General features: G+C 37.4%; 2 protein-coding genes across 2 annotated transcripts; both read left to right on the forward strand.

The window, feature by feature from the left end:
• Positions 1-3,692: 3,692 nt before the first annotated feature.
• LOC137181023 (E3 ubiquitin-protein ligase TRIM39-like) lies at positions 3,693-9,718 on the forward strand. Its single transcript, XM_067586350.1, has one exon. The coding sequence runs from the start codon at positions 4,759-4,761 to the stop codon at positions 6,181-6,183; it is 1,425 nt and encodes a 474-aa protein (XP_067442451.1). The 5' UTR covers positions 3,693-4,758; the 3' UTR covers positions 6,184-9,718.
• A 3,568-nt stretch (positions 9,719-13,286) lies between these two features.
• On the forward strand, positions 13,287-20,288 carry LOC137181024 (complement C1q subcomponent subunit C-like). Its single transcript, XM_067586351.1, has 7 exons — positions 13,287-13,444; positions 14,507-14,681; positions 15,696-15,872; positions 17,178-17,254; positions 18,348-18,464; positions 18,693-18,776; positions 19,872-20,288. The coding sequence occupies exons 2-7, from the start codon at positions 14,519-14,521 to the stop codon at positions 20,016-20,018; spliced, it is 765 nt and encodes a 254-aa protein (XP_067442452.1). The 5' UTR covers positions 13,287-13,444; positions 14,507-14,518; the 3' UTR covers positions 20,019-20,288.
• The last annotated feature ends 1,663 nt before the right edge of the window (positions 20,289-21,951 follow it).

Raw genomic sequence — 21,951 nt, forward strand, 5'->3', positions numbered from 1 at the left:
CAAAACACAAGTATCCCGCCCTGTTTTATGTTTATATGTGTTAAAAGGTATGTGTGTGTGTGTGTGTGTGTGTGTGTGTGTGTGTTTGTGTGTGTTTGTGTGTGTAAGAGGATACGTTATTTGTAAAAGGATCTGTAGGCCTACCTTAGCTGTAGGGTGATGGGTGGTATTAGAAACAGGATTGACTCAGGTGACAAAGACAAGTTTGTTTTGTCCAGTTCATCTTTATTCTGTGAGAGCTTTAAAGGAGCTTTAAAATGTCCTTGTGTGTGTGTGTGTGTGTGTGTGTGTGTGTGTGTGTGTGTGTCAGAGAGGGAGGGAATGTTTGTCTGCTCTTGGTTGCTCAGTAGCAAATCTACAGAGATCAGACACCATGAAACCCTCAGTACAATGACAACTAACACACCCTATAGGAAAGGGTTTACCCTTCAGAATACCCAAAACATCACTCTTGTTTGTGATGACATTTGCCTTCGATAGTGACGTTGGAGTTGGAATTGAAGTTGGAATTGTAAATGTCTCATCAGTCACAGATAAATGTGTGATTAATCCTTAATGAAGCTTTCAGAGAGCAGAGAGAGTTTATTCTTTAGTTTTGCTTTTTATTTATGGAGAAAAAAAACATTTTTTTGAATAAATATGGTTCAAACACTACAAAAGTGTGTATCAGCTGCACAAAAATGTTTTTAAAAAGTTTAAATATTTTCAATTCTGTATATTCTGGGTCACATTAGGGCTAAAAGGATGTTTTTACTGATCTTAAATGTAAAATCGGGTCAAATTTGACCCTGAGCACAACTGTGATTTCAACATGAAAAACACGCTTAAAGAGAGACGGAATCAGACAGAGTTGTAAACGACAAAGCAAACACTCATTCCTCTGATATCTCTCTGATTTCAACAAATGATTGGATTTAATCAACATGTATATATGATGAGATTACAGACACAGAGAGTGTGTCTGAGTAGTTAAATACTACACATGCCAGTGTAGCTCATTTATTCAGCGGCTTTGATCTATAACATATAAACTGAGCAGTAATATTACAGAGTGAGTCTCAGGCGGTTTTATATTCTCATGATTAGAGTGACAGACAGTTAATAATGACAAAGCAACTGACGAAACCAAAGTGATGTAAGAAGGTACTTAACCAGTTGGCCTTTGATCAGAGCAGGGATTAACGAGGGATCGTATGCCTATTTTCAAGGCCCATTTGATGACGATCTCAAATTGTGTACCTCATCATCTAATCCAATCCAATTACTTTACATAGATATCCGATGTGAAAACCATCTCGAACTCGTTCACACCATAAAAAAAGGCATTCAATTATAAATTAAAATATGCTCACAATTACACACATAAACGGGGAGAGGAAAAGTTAATGTTACTAATAAAACACAACTACCACATTTAAGTGTCAGGCATAATTAGACAGTCTTAACATTTGTATGCTGTACAGATGTTATTTTGAGAATCCTCACATCCTGCTTGTTACCAAAAATTTTGTGTCACTATGGAATAAAGATTATATTTTATTGACAGTAAATGTAGAGAGACGGGAAACTCGGGGAGAGAGAGAGGGATATGATATCCAACGAAGGTCCCTTGGCCAAGAGTCAAACTGTAGATGTTGCAGTTACCGTACACACCTCCACCATTAGGCCATCAGGGTGCCCACCATAATTAAATATTTGATATATTTCTTTTAATTTACTGGTAGTAATCAAATTTGTCATCAACCGATGAACATTTATTCTGTTGAGTAAACTTTCACAGTACAAAAAAGGACAAATAAAAGGAAAAGTTCCTGTAAAAATATCGATGAAGACTTTAAGATGTGTCTGAAAGCTCTGGAAGAAGCTTATAAGTGGACCCTTATTTAAGATTCTCTTGTAATTTTTTCCAAGGTCGAAAAATGAAGTTTAACACTTAATCTACTGATAATGCTTGGATTTATTTTAATAACTTTAGTTGATAACGAAGAGAGTTTTAGAGAAAGTTCAGTCAGGAAGATTACTGTATCTTTTACATGCTCAGGTCTGTAGTTTCATTTATTTATTCACTCATAATTTCCTTGTTGTCATTACCCGGGGCCATCAATTGAGATGTCAACTGTTCACCTCAGCTAGTCACGTGTAACCAATAGCACAGTGGCACACCTTCACTGTCAGCCTATCATCTTGCAGCTGTATTTTTTTCTTCCTCTCTGCCTTGGTGCTTTTATGCTTCCGCCATGCGCACCCAACCATGTCTCCATCACCACCCAGTCTCTACAAATTCATCAGTGCATCACTTCAGCAACCTTATCAGCCTTATCAGTCTCAAAACGTCATCAGCCACCGGTATCTGGACTCCATGGGGGGATTTATCTTGTTGCTGCACAGGACCGATGTGTCTCAATTACAGAATCTCCCTGTAGAGTCTAAGCACCAAATACTTTTCACAAGACGTAATCATCAACATCATCTGTATGATAAACAATTCTTTTTTGGCTTCAATCTATTGTCTCTCCTGATGGAAATACCCATAAGCAGTTGTCAAAGCACAACAGTCTGAAAACCCAAAGAGATTCAATTTAGAAACATTCACATTTGAGTTAATTCATTAACATTGTAATGTAAGTCAATCCCATTGGCTTACATTTTTCTGATTTTCTCCTGATCAACCCTGTTCTCACCAAGAAAATATCAGAAGCAGAATCATTTGTTCAGTTGCTTTAAACAACCTACAGGTATTTTCCTGACAAGCAGCCTGTCTGTGCACATAACTGAAACTGTATCGCATTAAATTACATTTTTTATCTGTCCTTTTGCAATATTATTTTATGTCCCATCACGGTATCCTGTTTCAGCACATCATATTTGATATGCTGTTCACACAAACAAACCTTTGCTGCGTCAGTGAGAGACACCAATGGGAAAGATGACTCTTGACAAAAGGTAGGTGGATGCTGAACAGCCAAAGTAAATAAACTTCTCTTAAATTTCCTCCTACCTCACTTGATGATTCATTTATTCTTATGGTGTTTTGACAGGTGAAGTAATCTCTGTCGGTGGCACCTCAGTAATGTAAATAGTTCCCGGATTTTTCACACATACTCTGCCATAGAAAAGTCTCGACAGCCGCCTACGTCTGCTGAAATTCAGATGATATTCTTCTCTTTGCCAGAGGCGCTGTAAGGAAGCAAGCTGCTGCCAAAATGTGTTTCAGTGGAATTTTAAATGATAATTATGGTAACACTGAATTGTGAGTACTTACTGAGAAACACATCTGGAACAACCTGACAATGGATGAGTCGCTAATAACTCTGAATTGAGGACAATATAGTCCTAGAGTTAGAACAGATTTAAATATCTGTGAATCGACACCACTTTCTTTATGATTCGTTCCTGATTAACTTTGATCAGCACTAAACTAATAACTGATCATTAATTACTAATTACTTAAACATTAGTTACTATTTTTGTGCACTCCCAAGTAATATCTCATGACATTCATCATTATGTTTCCATTATTTACCCTTTTTATGTCCCATCAAGTAAACAATCATCCAACAAAACTAACAAGTAGCTACTGAGTTTTTAGTTAATATTTTATTAATAACAAACCAAAAACAGCAGGATTATTATAAAATCTTTTAATCATCATATTCAGAGCACATATACATTAATATTCATGATGTCCAGTAGCCTTTGGTTCAGAATTAATCAGGAACAGCATTTATGAACTTATTATTACATAGTGATTCATTAATAAAGTATCTCCCTGTCTGTCCTCTACTAACTCATCATTATAGTCCTTGATTCAGAGTTATGGAGGAACTTATTAATGATTTATCAATTATCATTCATTCCTCCCTCGTTCCTTCATAACTGTTCACGATTGTGTGCACCGTATGTCATCTTTGTGTTTTTACGTGTTTTAAAACTGTGTCATCTTTACAATCTCTGCTGAACTTTACAAAACACTGTTGATTTGGTTTTACTCCAATTTTTTTTTCTTTTTTTTTTTTGCTTTTAGTCATCTTTATTGTAGCTGCTTTGACTTTGACTGGACTTTCTGTTGACTTTTATCACCTTTATTCATGTGTTTGACTCTCTCCTTTATTTTTATTTCCTGAGATTTGCCCAGTTTCATTAATTGTGTTTTTATTTCTGTGTAACTTTTGTCTTGGGAAGAAACGTATAAAGCGATGTTATAATGATAATGTTTATGGACAATAATGTTTTTCCATCATTTCTGGATGACGTGATGGAAACTAAACCAGAAATATGGGATTAACACTGTGTTTCACGTGTATTTTCCATTCTTACAGAAACAGCCTACAAGACAGGACTTGCCATGGTTTCTTAGCATTCTTCTCGTGAAAGGTATGTTGAAATGTGAACTCCAAGCAGTGTGACAGTTTTTTATCATCATAAACATCATCAGCTATCTTCAAAATGCTCCTGATGGCCTGATGAAGCTCCACCTCCTACCATGTGACACAAACAGGAAAGAGAGTTATTCTTTGTTGCTCTGACAAGAGATTCACAAACTGAGAGACAGATATTAAAATTAATCGCCATAACTGAGGAAGGATTGTCACCACGATACTGAATACTTCTCTTCAAATCTGCTGCCAACTGAAAAGAGGATGAATCAAAGTGAAAGTAACTGAGGAAACTTGTTACAGCAGCGAGGGAAAACACAACTGACTGTCTTCCTGTTTTAGCCTTCAGCTGGGTGTGTTTTTGGCTTCACTCGAAGAGGAAATGGCTTCCTGTTTAGCGAAGGATCTCTCCTGTCCTGTCTGCCATGACATCTTTCAAGATCCTGTTGTCCTGTCATGTAGCCACAGCTTCTGCAAAGCCTGCGTGCAGAGCTGGTGGAGAGAAAAACTACCACATGAGTGTCCGGTTTGTAAGGAAAGACATTTACTGAGTGATCCACCTCGTAACCTGGTATTAAAGAATCTGTGCGAGACCTTCTTACTGAAGAGAGATCAGAGAGCTTCAGCAGGGTCTGAGACTCTCTGCAGTCTGCACTTTGAGAAACTGAAACTCTTCTGTCTGGACCATCAGCAGCCAGTGTGTCTCGTCTGCAGAGATTCAAAAACACACAACAACCACAGATTCAGACCCATTGATGAAGCTGCACAAGATCACAAAGAGGAGCTCCAGAAATCTCTGAAGCCCTTAAAGGAGAAACTGAAGCTCTTCAAAGAAGTTAAAGGAAACTGTGATCAAACAGCAAAACACATTAAATTTCAGACCCGAAACACAGAGAGGCAGATTAAGGAGCAGTTTAAGAAGCCTCACCAGTTTCTACAAGAGGAAGAGGAGGCCAGGATTGCTGCTCTGAGGGAGGAGGAAAAGCAGAAAAGTAAAATTATGAGGAATAAGACTGAGGCTCTGAGTAAAGAGATAGCAGCTCTTTCAAACACAATCAGAACCACAGAGGAGGAGCTGAGAGCTGAAGACGTCTCATTCCTGCAGAACTACAAGGCTGCAGTGGAAAGAGTCCAGCAGCACCCCCTGCTGGATGATCCAGAGCTGAACTCAGGAGCTCTGATAGATGTGGCCAAACACCTGGGCAACCTGACCTTCAACATCTGGAACAAGATGAAGGAGATGGTCTCCTACACTCCTGTGATTCTGGATCCAAACACTGCTCATCCAGGGCTCATCCTGTCTGAAGATCTGACCAGTGTGAGACGTGGAGAGACACAGAAGCTTCCTGAAAACCCAGAGAGGTTTGACTATTATTGCATTGTCCTGGGCTCTGAGGGCTTTAACTCAGGGACTCACAGCTGGGATGTTGAGGTTGGAGACAGTACAGGCTGGGTCCTGGGTGTGGCAGCAGAGTCTGTCCAGAGGAAGGGAGACATAAAGTCTGGATTATGGAGAATAGGGTTATCTAATTGTAAATACGCAGCAGTCTCCCCATCAGTTCCCCACACTACTCTCTCAGTGAAGGAAAAGCTGCAGAAGATCAGAGTTCATCTGGACTGGAACAGAGGAAAACTGTCATTCTCTGATCTTGATACTAACACACACATACACACCTTCACACACACTTTCACTGAAAGACTGTTTCCATACTTCAACAATAGGAATGAACTCCAACTAAAAATATTGCAGAGAAGACTCTGTAACAGTGGAACAGCCCAGTTAGAGATGATGATGAAGCATGAATAGTAATATTTTTTTAAAAGGAAATGCTGCACACTTAGAGCTCTTTACTGTGTATTAATGAGAGTTTATTATCTTTTGTGCTTGCAAGGTGGCTCTGATAAGTTTATAGTTTGGTTGTCAGCTTGTATTCAAAGCTTGATTCCAATGTTGACCCAGAATCATGGAAAAATTACATCAAAATGTCCACGTAAACTTCTCAAACCACTCCTGCAGCATAACCAGCTTCTGCAGTGCTGATATTCTCCAAGATTTTTTATTGAGTTTGTCTTGTCTTTTTAGAGAGCTTGAGTTGGTTCTGGAAATGTTGACTGACATATATGTATGTGAAAATACTAGACTTGATATTTAATTGATGTTGCATATTATGATTGGCTGTTTCAATACTACACACTAGCATCGGCATCAGTTATAGTATTTGCTTCTATATGCTAGTCTAACAGTGTAGTCAGACTATCATATAAAAGAGTAAACATTTTTTGGTTCAAGTGTTGAAATTATTATCAGTATTAATATATGTAGTTAGAAGACAAAGTGGACATAAGTTTGTGCCACAATCATTTCTTCAATATATCGTAAAAAGCAACGTGACTCTACTAATCAAACATGTCACTCTGTGCTCTTTAGCTTCTTTGCTAACATGATAGTTATATTTGCTTACTAGTGTAACTTACCCAGGAGCTCACAAATATTACTGTTTTTTAAAGTCTGTTTACAAATGTACAAGACTTACCTTTTTCAGAGGTATTTTTTCATCAGCTCATACATGTCTTTGTTAGTTTTGACAGGAATAGTTATCCTGGAATATGAAGTAGCAAAAGTTAACCAAGTCTCAAAATAACTTTGGCTGACTAGTCTGTTAGCTAGCTTTAGTGAGCTACGGTTAATCTGCTAAAGTAACTTCATCTACTAGGTCTGTCACTTTTTATTCAAAATTTAAACTACAATTTCAACATGGGAAAAATTTGTAATGTTTGATCAAAGACCAGCTTCAAATTTAACAGTGTGTAGAAGCACAACAGGCTCCAGCGAGGGGTTTTCCTTAAATGCACTGTGAATGACTGTAGGAGCCATGGCATGCCCTGTTGGCCTATAAAATAGGCTATTGTTGTTCTCTTGCTAATGAAAAGTGAAGAAAACATGGCTGTTTGTCAATGACAGTAAAATTAGTTTAGGAGTATAGGTTCATATTAATTCAGACAAAATATGTTTGTTTGAATTCATTCTAATTAGATTTATTGAAAAAGTTCTACTCCTATTACTAACCCAAACTTAACCCCACAGTAATTTTCTGAGAACTTGTCAGTTGTTAATTTTAGTTACTGTGGTGTAAAGCTACTGAAATGCTGAATCATTGTAAGGTCAAGATGTCTTGTATGACTTTAACAGGCATGTAACCTCTCTCACACTCAGTGGGGGCCTGACGGACCATGTGACCTTGCAGGGGTTCAACTCTTATTAGTTTGTTGCAATGACTGGCTCCTTCCACAGATAACGAGGGGAGCTGTTTGCATCAGTTTATGACCTTGTTGTCTCTTGTGCCGAGGTATAAGTCAAGTATTCTTTAAACATTTGTATTGTTTATTTTATTCTGTAATTGCATTCTGTGTGTGTACAATTGCTTCCTGGGCTCAAAATTAAAGTACTTTCATCTAAGACAACAGAGACCTGACCAGAGAGTTTTGGGGTTAACATTTGCAGAAATGCTCCCTGCAAGTCTAAAGCCAGGGCTACAACCTGTCAAATGTTTTTCTTAAGATGGAGAAGTCATGACCTGCCGTACTCTACCTCTGATTGGCTAGTACTCATTACCTTCGTTGATTGGGTTGGTTGGGTTTAGGCATGAGGAGTGAGATTGGTTAGGGTTAGGGTAAGAATATCAGGGTAAGCCAATCAGAGGCAGAGTAGGGCGGGTCATGACTTCGCCATCCAAGGAAAAACAATATCGCCAACCTGCCCTCGGTTGCTAAGGTTGTTGCTAAGGTTGTTACATGGGTTGTTGACATTGATTGGATTTCAGCTCCAACATGCACAGATGTATTTGAGAAGTTGACATTTCGAGTAAACAATGAGAAAAAGAAGTGAAATCCTGCTACTACAGTTTTTTGATGTTGCCTCCTTAGCTGCCAGATGAGGAAATGTACACAGTTACTTCCCACCACTGAATATGACTAAACTGAACTTAAATCATGGTCAATAAAGGGATCCAGAGAATTGTAGCACGATATGAGATATAAAACACTGAGCTGTTTGACTTTGAGACAATACATTTCCTTTTCTTTGCATCCTGAAAAACAGAGACATTTTTAATTACATATTTGTCATTCATTTTAGTTGTTTCTTTCACATCAGATCACAACTTCCACTAAAGGGTGATCAGTTACAGGAAGGAACACTAGCAGGCCCGAGGCTACCATTGTGGAAACCGAGGTCATGTCCTAGGTATTTTTTCTGAGCCTTTTTCAATATATATATTTCTTAAAATGTTAAAGTAAAGTGACAAATCGCTAAAACTGCTTAGTTGTATGGTGTGTTGTGAACAAAGGTTGACATTATCTCGCCAGCAGAGTTGATCAGCTCTACGTAGAGTACGGTCCCTTCAGTTCAGCCTCTGTCTGAAACAGGTTGTTTTGGCTCCTGTCTCTTTAAAGCCCCCCTCCCAATGAACCCACTCTGTTCTTATTGGCCAGCTTCCAGAAGGTGACCCTCGGCAATCTTTAACCTATGTTACAACAGAGAATCAGGGCCACTTCTTGGGGGTTTAGGTTAAGAATTGGTTGTAGGCTCCTTAGCTGCCAGAATTCTGCCAAGTGTCAGCTTCTGGAAGTTGGCCAATCAGAACAGAGTGGGCTCATTGGGAGGGGGGCTTTAAAGAGACAGGAGCCAAAACAACCTGTTTCAGACAGAGGCTGAACTGAAGGGACCGTACTCTACATAGAGCTGTTCAACTCTGCTGGCGAGATAATGTCAACCTTTGTTCACAACACACCATACAACTAAGCAGTTTTAGCGATTTGTCACTTCAGTTCACTGAACTGAAAGGCAACATATGGAGCCAGTATAAGATAAATAACATACTTATCCCTGATTTTCTTTGACCCTTTTTTCCTTATTTGTATTTTAGAGACTAGACTTTGCAAGGTAACTCCAAGTAACTTTCTTATATTCTATTCCTGTCTAGTACAAATTGAACGGTCTGCACACGATACTGTGAGGAGGCTTATGTTCCCAGGCAGGATTTTTTGGTCATTGGTGGTTACAAATGTCAGTGAGATTTTAAATTAGGTGATCTTACTTTTGAAACAGAGCCCAGAAGATCAGTATAACTCAGTTTTGGCTCTCTGTTGCACAATTAAATGAAAATCAGTTATGTATGCATCCTCATACTTGCAATGATGTGCAGATATGGGGATATATGACCACAAAGAAAAATTTTATTTTCATATATATATGTAGTATTGTTGTATATATGTTTATATATACATAATATAATGTTTATATATTACATTTCTATAGTACAACATAGTGTACAGAGTAAGAAGTAAGAGCTTGTCTTTTACTGCTGTCCTTGATGAATAAAAACCGACATTCATAGTGCTGTGAAAGGAAATACATGCTTTGTTTATTGCACTGAATGGCTTATTGTTTGACACAGAGTGCCTGACAAAGCACCACCTCCTACTCACCTGAGACAAACCAGGAAACAAGACCGTTGTTCCTCCACCAGGAAGCCACACACATACACACACAACAAACACACAAACTTTTTGTTCCCCACACCTCTGAAATGAATCAGATACCCCTGAAACCAGGCAGGTACATGTTTACTGGTTGATGCCAGGCAAGTGTGCGATTCATCTTCTTGAGAAGAGGTGGGAACCGTCTTGCTCAACAGCAAAATTTACAATGAAATATTAAACTGTAGCAACATGTCCTGAAGATGCTGCACAGTCAGCTATTATTGCATAAAGCTGTATATGAACGTGTGCCGCTGCCTTTTTGCTGATGTTGTAAACCAAGACAGACATTTAATGTGTGTGTTGATTTCATAAAGTAGAAATGGAGCTCCTAATCTTGGTGAAGATTGTGCAAAACTCAAAACAGTTAATGGAAATACATTGTACATACCATCAGTTCAGTCTTTTTAATTTAAACTATGTTACAACAGAGAATTAGGGACACTTCCTAGGGGAGTTTATTATGAATATAAAGTTGTAATGTTGAGAAAAAAATATTATTACAAGAATAAAGTTGTAATGTTTTGAAAAAAGTCAGTAACAAATTCATAATTTTACAAAAAAAAAATCAATAAAATCTACTCTTAAATTTGAATATCATAAGATTACAGTGGTTATTTTTCCAAAAAACTGCAATAACCAAGAATAAATTACAAAAGGTCATCTTAACTCATTTATATAACAGTGCATCGTATTATAGAAGCTCATCACATGAAAACTGTCTTGATTCAAGGAAATACTTCATAAATAAACAAAATCTGAAAAGTAATAGCAAACTAAAGCTGTCAAATAAATGTAGCAGAGTAAAAACTAAATTAAAATTCTACAGTAGTACTTTAAAACTGTACGTAAACATAGTACTTGAGGAAATGTACGCAGTTACTTCCCACCACTGAATATGACTAAACTGAACTTCAATCAAAGTCAATAAAGGGATCCAGAGAATTGTAGCACGATATGAGATATAAAACACTGAGCTGTTTGACTTTGAGACAATACATTTCCTTTTCTTTGCATCCTGAAAAACAGAGACATTTTTAATTACATATTTGTCATTCATTTTAGTTGTTTCTTTCACATCAGATCATAACTTCCCCTAAAGGGTGATCAGTTACAGGAAGGAACACTAGCAGGCCTGAGGCTACCATTGTGGAAACCGAGGTCATGTCCTAGGTATTTTTTCTGGGCCTCAATATATATATTTCTTAAAATGTTAAAGTAAAGTGACAAATCGCTAAAACTGCTTAGTTGTATGGTGTGTTGTGAACAGAGGTTGACATTATCTCGCCAGCAGAGTTGAATAGCTCTACGTGGAGTACGGTCCCGTCATTCTATTCACTCCGTGGACGAGAAGGCTGTAACCTACACACACATACAACACTTACAAGATTAGTCAACACTGTGTTTAAATACAGTTTGCTCTTTCAAACCATGTATGACTGACCATGGATAATACAAATCCTCTTAAGAAAAATATAGAATGGCAATAATAAGGTGGGGCGATCCGGTTATATAGCCTACATCTTTAGGCAAGATTGGTCAATGTCATGAACGATAAGCCTGGCTATAGTCTTCCATAGACTGTATTCCACTTGATATACACGCACAAAACAAGTAACTACAAGTTACACTACAGGAACAGAAGCTGCAACTGTGTTCAAGATCTGAGCTCACAAAGTATTAATCTTTCAAAACGTGATGTGTCCAAACTTATGCACACGGAATCAATTAGGAGTTTCCGCTCTGATATTTTAAGTAGCACAAATATTGGTGGGAAACAGGCTAATAAATTATAATAAAGTTACAGAGAATTACTGTCTGCACGGCAGCAGCTTTGGATAAACAATTAGACTGTGTTGCTGCTGTCATGCTGTCTGTTATTGCATCAGGGCATAAAGCCTATGTCCAAAATAATGCTGCTCCTTCATGTATCAGAATCTGCAGACAGGAAATGAGTCACAGATAGACAATTGTGTGTACAGTGATTATTACCAAAATGTTTCAATGATACCTTATTTGTCACTATAATTCATTGATCAATAAAGAGAAATACCTCTTCCTTTTATTTCATTGCTAATAAGAATTACATGAACAGTATTTTATTTCTTATTTTAAAGGGCATACTATGTATTGGTATATATTTAATTTAAAGACATATTAGGCCGATGTAGCTTTTCAACAATTTTATACAACTTCCTTAAATCTGTGGAACATGTTAGTATTTTTTTTTTTTGCAAAGTTTGAATCATTGTAATTTTCCAAGTCAAAAAATTTCAAGCACCTCTTTCTTCCCTTGTATTGAACACGCCATTTTTGGTGGGTGTAGCAACCATCGCATTTAAAATGAATTATTTCCATCCCTGCCTGGCTACCCCATACCCAAAAGTTAAAAAAAATAATTACAAACTGAGCAGTGGGCTACAGTACATTAGGTAAGCAATGCTCCTGCCTCCAAACAGCACAGCTAACTGATTAATCAATGCTAGTTCATTGCATTACAGAATTACTGTCTTTGACATCATCAGGGACAGTAACTTAAGTAAATGTGAGTGTGATATAACTACAATCCTCATTAATGTGCAGTGTACTTAGCTCGAGTCACTTGTGATTGCATCTTAGAATTGCTCCTTGCAGATATAATTTATGGACAGTATCTGTCTGCTGCCATTGCATCATGTGACCACATGAGGGCGCCCCAATCTGTCTAAATTGTTGAATTTGTGGTTTGCACTCAAGTCATTATTGCTGAAAGTTATTTTATTTTATTCATTATTTGTTTGTAGTTTTTCATGCATATCAGTTGGTATATGATACTTTGGGATATACATATATATATGTGTGTGTGTATATATCCCAAATTTAAGAAGGTTGTTCAACAGTGAAACTAAACTTTCTTTTTGATATTTGAGAGAATTTTATTGGTTATACTTGTTCTCTTTTACTTGTAAATTTTGAATGCTTTCTGCATTATATTTTCACTGTGGTGTTACCACTTTTACTGAGGTAAAGGATTTTACTACATCACAGACAGATGTTCCAGCGCTCTGTGTGTCTGTGTTTGCTTCAGAAAGGCCACATATTCTAACAGTTTTATTGTTGCTTTCTCTGACTGCCTGGAAGGTGAGGTTTGATTTGTTAAATGGTTATCAATAATGTTGAGGAGACTATAGGAAAATTGTTGTGGGTTAAAAAAAAAAAAAAAGCTAAATCACAGCTATGAACCTTTAAATCTCAACCCCATCAACCCTGATTAAGTCCTACAGCTGCAACTTTTATGTCGATCCATCTTTCTGTGAGAACATAAGTTTCATTTCCTTGCTGATTTTGTACTCTGTGTGTGTGTGTGTGTGTGTGTGTGTGTGTGTGTGTGTGTGTGTGTGTGTGTGTGTGTGTGTGTGTGTGTGTTTGTGTCAGAATAAGTCAGTGAGTGTCTCTTCAGTCTAATAAGAACTCTTCATTTGTTCACCAAAAGAGGAAATACCGTCCTTTGCAGCTCTGAATCTCCGCTGGTAAGACAGAAAACTCGACTGGTGAGTAAAATAAAAACTGGTGAAAAACTGATAATAGAAAAAAAAAAACAATTTTCTGTTCAATATTTCTTTATTGTGCTCTGTAAAAAAATTACAACAATCAACTAAAACAATCAAACAAATCTTATTTTGTCTGAAATGTTTTGGTACCTTCTCAATATTAAAAAGTTGTTGAGGTAACAGTGAAGCAGCACAATATGTAACTTTGTTCAAACAATGTGTTTGTGGAGGCACATATCAGTTTCTTTTTTATGTTTTTAGGCAATCAACCTCAAATGACCAAGTCATACTGTATGCCATTAACTCCAGTGTCTTTTTTTTTCTTTTAATCTTTACTCTTACACTCTTTTTCCTGGACTGATTTGTGTGTGTGAATAATTTAATGTGTTTTCGTGTGTTTTAATGTTCGGAAACCAGCTTTCCTATAATTCCCCCCCTAAGAGGGACGAATAAGTCATTTGAATCAGTTTTAGATTGATTTTCTTCTTGTTAGACAGCCATTAATTTCAGCTGATTTCTATGTGAAAACAACTTGCAGAGATTTGAATCTTGTCATGTTTTCCTTTTGACTACCCTCACACATTACAACAAAAATGCAATCTGTAGTTTCAAATTAACTGTTTGATTATATTTTCCTATAAATTTTATTTCACAAGATGAAGGTCCAACTGTCTAAAGTCTGTTTACAGTACAGGACAAATAATGCAAAGAAAACGATTATGTCTTTGGTTGTTCTGTGTCGATTTTGATCCTTTTTTTACTGTCCAGTCCGGTGTACTCTTAAATACTCCATAGACATATAGGATACAAATACTGAAATCAGAGTAAAAAATAAAATACCCATGATGTGTAAGTTATTACTTTAATTGTAGAATGGCTGCTAGAACCAAAAATACACAGTTCACAACCTCAATGTCTTCAATATCGGCTGGTTTTAAAGTCTTAAAACGTGTAAAAATGATTTCCACCAACATATACTTAAATATCTTATATCATTTATTCTCATTATCTCTTTCTTGTGTTTTAACTATTGTCATCACCATCATCACCTTTTTCTTCTAGTGTTTTGGGACCATGGGAGAGTATTATGGGCTGGCAGTTGCGGTGGGCGTGGCCTTGTTGCTGTCGACCGGCCAATGTGATGTGAACTGTAAAGGATTGGACGGTCGACCGGGAGAGGCAGGAGCAGTGGGCAGAGATGGATGGCCTGGACAGAAGGGAGAGAAAGGAGAGCCAGGTAAAAGTCTGAAGAGTACACAAACGCATAGTTAATGCATACTGATTTGTTCTTTAGGCAGCTTTCTGTATGGACACCTAAAGTCTTTATTTTGGGGTATTTTATTTATTTATTTGCTTGGTTGGTTGTTCTTTGCCCTTCTAATCATACTGCAGAGTACTCTCAGTAGAGCAGCTCAGGGGAATCAATCATTCCAAATGTGGGAGAAAATAGAGATCCAATCCACTGCTAAAATTTCAAATACTGATTGTATCAAAATAATTATCCTGGAAATATGTCCTGTCGTGATATAAGCTAGAAAATGACTAAATACTTCAGAAATTAGGAGCAGATTTGTCTCGTTCATTTTGGTTGACAGTTAGACCTGTATTATCAGGGTTTTTTTTTTTTTGGCCACTTAGGGGCAGCAGAAAAAAGTTGTGAACACAAAACTAACATATCATTGTCTTTTAGGTTGATGTGGCACTTGTTAGCAAACAGTTGCTTATTTACACATCCAGCAGTTTAGGAGCAACATTATCATTCATTTGCAGTTGTGTTTCTGTCCACCTGGTCCAATAAGTCCAATACTCACTCTCTTTTAGTTCTGTTTTTAGTCTCTAGCGACTCCTGAGGGAAATATCTGGTTCTTTAGCTGCTAAATGCTCCACTATGTTCACCAGCTAGTCTACAGCTAAATGTGTCTCTTTGCTGTTTGGTGCCTAGCAGGTAGTGTATGGTGGGTTTTTAGAGCTTTTTCTCTGGACATAGCTGCCTTCTGCAGCTGAAAAAGGACGCTATGAGAGCGCTGAGAGTGAACCAAAAAGCTAAACAGCTAAACAATGAGCTGAAACTGGCTATAAATCTCCATAAAGACGTAGGTTCATCACTACGAGAAACACCTCTGACATTACACATTGATTGTCATTTGATACATTGTTATGATGAAAAATATGAATTATAGCCGCTTTAAGAACAGTATCATGATGCCCTTCTCTCCCGGTAGCTGTTAATCATTCATCTGTTTGTCTTCAGCTGTGGCGGACAACACTCAGGTGGATGCAAACACCCTGCTGATGCTGAGGGGGGAGATGGGGAGTCGGGGCTTGCAAGGGGACATGGGTCCCAAAGGTTACCGTGGAGCTCTGGGAGCAGTGGGTCCATCTGGACAACCTGGTCGGCCCGGCCCTGAGGGGAAGAACATCGGCCACAGTAATGACACGACCTCTGACTCTCCTGTATATAAATATAACTGACTCTTTGACTTATCTCTCATGTATTCTTTATGCCTAACAAGTTTAAAGAGTAACTGAACACCAGTTAAGTCCTGATACATGTCTTATCACACCCAGTGGTGATGTCACAGTGTACTGACCACACCCTGAGTACACTTCTACATCACGTCAGTAAAGGGAAAACTTCAACAAAAACAAGACTTTTCAGCTGGTGTTGAATTACACTTTAAATGCAGCCATGGCCAATTCTCACACTCCTTATCAGCTAATTCTCCTTATTATATCATAATACTATAAAGCAAATATTTCAACAAATGTATTAAATTAAGGTGCTCACATTTTACTGTACAGATGACAGGATTGATATTTATGCTGATACCTCTTTGAAGGGCCAAAGTCTACTTTTCCCATTGACCCTCATCCATAGAGGAAGGCCATTAGTACAGTATGACCACGGCTGTAGCTGGCTGTGAGTTGAGTTATAGTTGAAGTTGTGGCTGTTTCTGTGGCTGTTGCTATGGATATGTACATTTTAAGCACTGCGGGTGATGTGTAGTTTAGTGTACTGGTCATGGTGTATGTCTTGGACTGCCCGCTAATTGTGATTGATTTTTCTTCTTTCTTTCATATGTTGAATTTTGTGACCACACTGCATTTCCCTCTGGGATGATAATAAAGTTAACCAAATATAGCTACAGCTATACAACTGTACTACGACGAGTATGACAAAAGTGGCTACTCTTTACAGCTCCTAATGTATTAACAGTAGCTGAGAAAACATGGTAAAACTTGACACTCAGGAACCCTGTGCTTCTACCAAATATGACAAGTGTGTTGCTTATATAGACCACAGAGGTTCAGGAATAGTTTCACCACAAAAATCAGCCATGTCTACTCACTGCACACACACACAACCCCTGCATGTAGTTCACACTAATTAAAATCTCACATGGCTATAGTCACCATCATGGTGACAGTGGCAGTCCACTAGCTTGCCTCCACTAGTTATCTTGACATTAGTTGCAATGAAAAAGACATGCACTGTGGTCACAACCAGCTGCTGTAATATTATTGTATATCGTAATACATCCATGTTGTATGTTAGCATCAAAACTCCTCCTTCCTTCCTTTATGGCTCAGAGGGAAAATAAAAAAGTATCTCAAGGTGATGGGAAAGGTAGAAAGAAGGAAAAAAGGTGACCTTGGTCTGTAATATGTCCTCCTCTGTGTTTGATGGTGAAGAAGAGTGATGTTCACCACTGTGTCTCCTCTCTGCTCCTAGGTGATGACTCCCCTCAGCAGGCCAAGTCAGCCTTCTCAGTGATCAGGAATACTAACACTTACCCTACCTTTAACCAGGTCCAGTCTGTCGTCCATCACTCCTCTCTGTCTCTCAACTTTTTCATTATGAAATGTTTTCAACATTTAAGAATACATCTGTTTCTTTCTTTAATGTCTGCTGGAGTAAAAGAAAAGACATTACATTTTAATACTATAATTAAAGGATGTGGCTAGCGATTTTCTGTATTTTTCTCTTTTTTTCAAACCAACAATGATCTACTTACAAGTATTGTTTGTATATCCAAAGCCTAATATATCTTATTCCTCTGTGACGAAGACCTTCGTTTTTGTCCAAAAACTATTAAAAACACGTCAGTGAGCCACACTGTTGCACTGGGTGACATGTTCCTTCATCCTGAAGATCAAGATCACGTTAGTTTGTTTAGAAACGGCTCCAAAGACAAATAACAGCGATCACGTTTTGAGTCTCCAGAGAGTAGTTCTCACTAGCTTATGCTACATATCACAACCTCTTGACTTTGTACTACATTATAAATTCATAAAGAACTTTAGTACAAAGTCAAGAGGTTTTGATATTTATCACAATAAGCTAGTGAAGCTTTGTAAATGGAACCACGTTCCTGCCTTACACAGAACTACTCTCCAGAGACTGAAAACATGATATTAGTTTTTACTCATGTTATTAGTCTTTGGAACTGTTCCTAAACCAAAATCTTCAGGACCAAGGAGCATGTCACCCAGTGCAGCTGTGTGGCTCATTGATGTGTTTTTAATAGTTTGGAGGTCTATGACACAGAGGAATAAGATATATCAGACTTTGGATACGCACACACAATGCTTGAAAATAGATCAGATCATCTTTGGTTTGGTTCTGCACATGAGATTTGATTACAATAAGAAAAAGATTGAAAATTGCCAAAAAAAAAAAAAATGTTTAGCCATGCAGATATTTTTTGAGTCATCTGCTCATGTTTTAAAATATCTGTCTTAACTGTTGCCTCTGCCCCAATACACTGCTGATAGTAGCGTGTCTTTCCTGTAAAAGTCTGTTATTCCTTGTTACTTAACATCCAGCAACAAATGATATTTTTCACCGAGTCTTTTATGTTTTTCTCATTCTTGTCATTATTTATCTTGTACTGTCTAATAGGTAGTAACCTACCAGATATATGCGGTCAACAGACCTGGGGACTTTAACAAAGACACAGGTCACTTCACCTGCAGAATACCTGGTGTTTATTACTTCGTCTTCCACTCTATGGCCAAGGTAACACACTGACCGCTTCTTTACATGAGAATAAGTGCTGACCATTTCCTAAAATATATCATGAATGTTTTTGATATCAGAATGTGTTTTATTACTTTCTAGATAGACAGGAGTTTCATTAAATGCAGTAAAAATCAACATGCAGCGAAGAGACTTTAAACCTGAGATGTGATCTAAACCTTCAGCTCTATCACCGCTCTGTGTTACAGTGATGTTGTGTGTTTGTAGGTCAGCATGTGTCTGCGTATCGCCAGTGAGGTTCTGGGCCAAGACAAGATTGGATTCTGTGATTACAACAGAAACCTTGATCAGGTAAGTTTCAATTAGTACCACAGTGCCAAGGAGATATCGGGAGAGGAAGTCTTTCACTGAAATTCCTAATGTACTCTTTAAAATGACTTAATGATGAATCGATAGGTTATTCCCTACCATTTGTCCTTGTGGAGTGCAACTAAACCTTACTCGAGTTTACCTGAAGCTGTGTTTTGATGAACTAGAAGAAATTTGGTATATCTAGTCTTTTGTGCCTGAGCAAATTAGTTTTTTCCCCTTTTTCCACATTATCTTTATTGACAGTACCAATAAACAGGATTGTGACAGTTTGAAATAAATTATAATAATAATAAATACAGTCCAGACAGTAAGTATTTGGACAGTTATACATTCTTTGTCCGTCAGGCTCTTTGCATCAGCACATTAAATTTGAAATAAAGTAATGGATACTACTTTAATCCTTACATATTGTTCATATTCTGACCCTTCACAGTATCCTCTCATAATTAGTCCCCCACAAATATATTTTTCATTCATAAATACCTTATCAGTCATTAATAAATGGGTGATCAATCCTTAATGAAGCTTTCATAGAGCAGAGAGAGTGTATTATTTAGGTTTTACGCTATTTGTTTACAAAGAAAAAACACAATCCTGCTATACAATAGTCCTATGATACATAAAACACAAGAACATAACAGCACCATGATTTCAATTAATTGTATTAAATTTGAAGAATACAACAACATTTTGAAGGGTGATTTATGAAAAAATACAGGTCAAATTTAACCCGGAACACCCTCTATCACTCTGGGAAAAGTCTTAACATTTCAGGCTAAAAGAAAGGGTGTTTTTACTGCTCTCACATGTCAAAACGGGTCAAATTTGACCTGAGCAGTATGTAATAGTTAAAGTACCAAGTGTAAGCTTTGATGTGAGTAGGATTACGTCAATATTGAAAGAACTGTGTGGGAGATATTGCCCTTTTACTTTTGTACTGTTGCAAAAACACAGTTTAGGCTGCTTTGGAATCACAGATGGTTACAGGACACAATAATCTGTGTTTTTAGTTGTTTAATATATATTGACGGCTGAGTATTGTCGTGAAGTCTTAATGTAATTGTTGTGTTTCAGGTGCTGTCGGGTGGCGTGGTCTTAGAGCTGAGAGTTGGACAGAGGGTCTGGCTGGAGTCCTTTAAGGAGCAGCAGACAGATCATGATGCAAGAGACTCCAGAGAAAAAGAGATCATCTTCAACGGCTTCCTGCTCTTCGCAAATTAACAAAAAAAGTTCAGTTGTACACTCAATGATTTCACTAAAGCATGGATTCAGTGCTGAAGACTGAGACCGCACCAGTTTATGAATTTAGCATCTAAAAGTCTCAGATTTCAGTTCACACTTTTCAAAAAGCTGTTTTTAAAAGTTGCTTGTGAAACTTTTGATTTGTTCACTGATTTGTTTCCTTTATACTAACTCATGTAAACCTTCTTTAAATGTTTATTTGGTCTGTAAATGCTACTAAAACAAAATTAAAGTATATTATTGAGTGTGGGTATGTTTGGTATAATTTCATTACACACAGATTTAATACAGACAATCACTGATTTTATTGTAGCTTCAAGCAATCCTCCAAAATCGAGCATTTCCTCCATTTCCACAAATTTTCACAGTTGAGTTTCAAAACATAAAAACTTCCTCTGAGTGAATGCAGAAGAAATTTGGAGATTAGGGAGCACTGTTATGCACTATAAAAAACCTCAGGGTCCGATGTTCTTGTGTGTATAAATGCTAACACTGGCTACTAGTATATGGTGAGATATGCCACATGTTGTTGTAGTATTATCACACTTTGTTGTACTTAAATGTTATCAAACTTTATTGTGTAATTGTAGAATAATATTATTGATTTTAACTTTCAATAGGACTGTGAATGACCTTTGGTTTTGTCTGAATACACATACAAACTAACTGTCAAACACTCAGAGAGGAAACACTCTCGCCAAGTGTGCATAACTCTCTAAATCTGGTATCATAAAAAACAAACGTTTAAAATTTTGAATATGTATCTGGATTCAGATATGTATCAAAATACACATTAATAATTAAAATAATGAGATATATGTGCCAGATCTTAGTTGAAGTTGAAAATGTTCAAAAATATATTGTCTCTTAAAGGTTATTTAAAGGTGTAACCAACTGAATACCCCTCCCCCTCACCTTTCAAGCATGTGGAAGAACCCACAATGGCCATAAAACCTTCGAAAAATGTAAAAGGCCCTTTTTAGAGCCGATGTTTGATTTGTCTGTTCTGGGCTACTGTAGAAACATTGCGGTGCAACATGGCGGGCTTCATGGAAGAGGACCAGCTATGTGGATATAAAGGGCTCATTCTAAGGTAACAAAAACCCAATGATTCTTATTTTCAGGTGATTATACACTAATTAAAACATATTTATGGGTATTACCTTCCAATTCTGCTGAGTCCATTCCGCTCGCCACTAAATTCTTCACACTGTACCTTTAATGTTTAGAATTTTTATAAAAACTTTTATAAAAATCATGGATTACTTGTTCCTGGTCGACAGCTGAACTGTCTACCAAACTTGCCAAAGTCTGTACAGTTTTTGCATTATCCCACTAACAGACAAAGAGGACCAAAAACATGACCTCCTTGGTAATTTTTTCTGTCTCAGCTAACACAGCTAATCAATAGACCAAGCCCTCTTCCCACATCCACAGAGAATATTTCAATATGACACATAAAAAGCAGACTAGTTTGACCTCGTGGCAATGAACATCTTACAGAATGGAAGTATGTATCGTCTTACTCAGACTCAGGTAAGAAGATCAGCAGGGCAAAGTTATCAGTTTCCCCTTGCTTCCAGTCTTTGTGCTTCGCTAGGCTAAATAATGTCTCAGATCTATGTTTGTATATGAAGCACAGAGATGAAACTGATCTCCATCTTCTCATCTGAGTCTGAGGAAGACAGAGAAAAAACAGATTCCACAAAAATGTTGCACTGTTCTCATAGGTCATCTATGCACAAAACACTGTAAACAAGTTCATCGCCCTGTCTCAGCATTGCAGACCTCCATAAAAAAATTTTAAAGTCTTGTTTCCTTTCTTGCATATTTATTGATTTTCTCTCATCACATTCTCGTGTGACCCCTGTGAAGGTTACGGAAGTGAAACGTTTTCAGGTTTTTGCACTTC

Source organism: Thunnus thynnus, chromosome 4, assembly GCF_963924715.1.
Source record: "Thunnus thynnus chromosome 4, fThuThy2.1, whole genome shotgun sequence".
NCBI classification, from domain to species: Eukaryota; Metazoa; Chordata; class Actinopteri; order Scombriformes; family Scombridae; genus Thunnus; species Thunnus thynnus.

Excerpts from the sequence above, each read along its gene's own strand:
- LOC137181023 (XM_067586350.1), top strand. The coding sequence starts at position 4,759 with ATGGCTTCCTGTTTAGCGAAGGATCTCTCCTGTCCTGTCTGCCATGAC.
- LOC137181024 (XM_067586351.1), top strand. The coding sequence starts at position 14,519 with ATGGGAGAGTATTATGGGCTGGCAGTTGCGGTGGGCGTGGCCTTGTTG. Across the intron at positions 14,682-15,695 it reads GGGAGAGAAAGGAGAGCCAG|CTGTGGCGGACAACACTCAG; the intron begins GTAAAAGTCTGA and ends GTTTGTCTTCAG. Across the intron at positions 18,777-19,871 it reads ACAACAGAAACCTTGATCAG|GTGCTGTCGGGTGGCGTGGT; the intron begins GTAAGTTTCAAT and ends GTTGTGTTTCAG.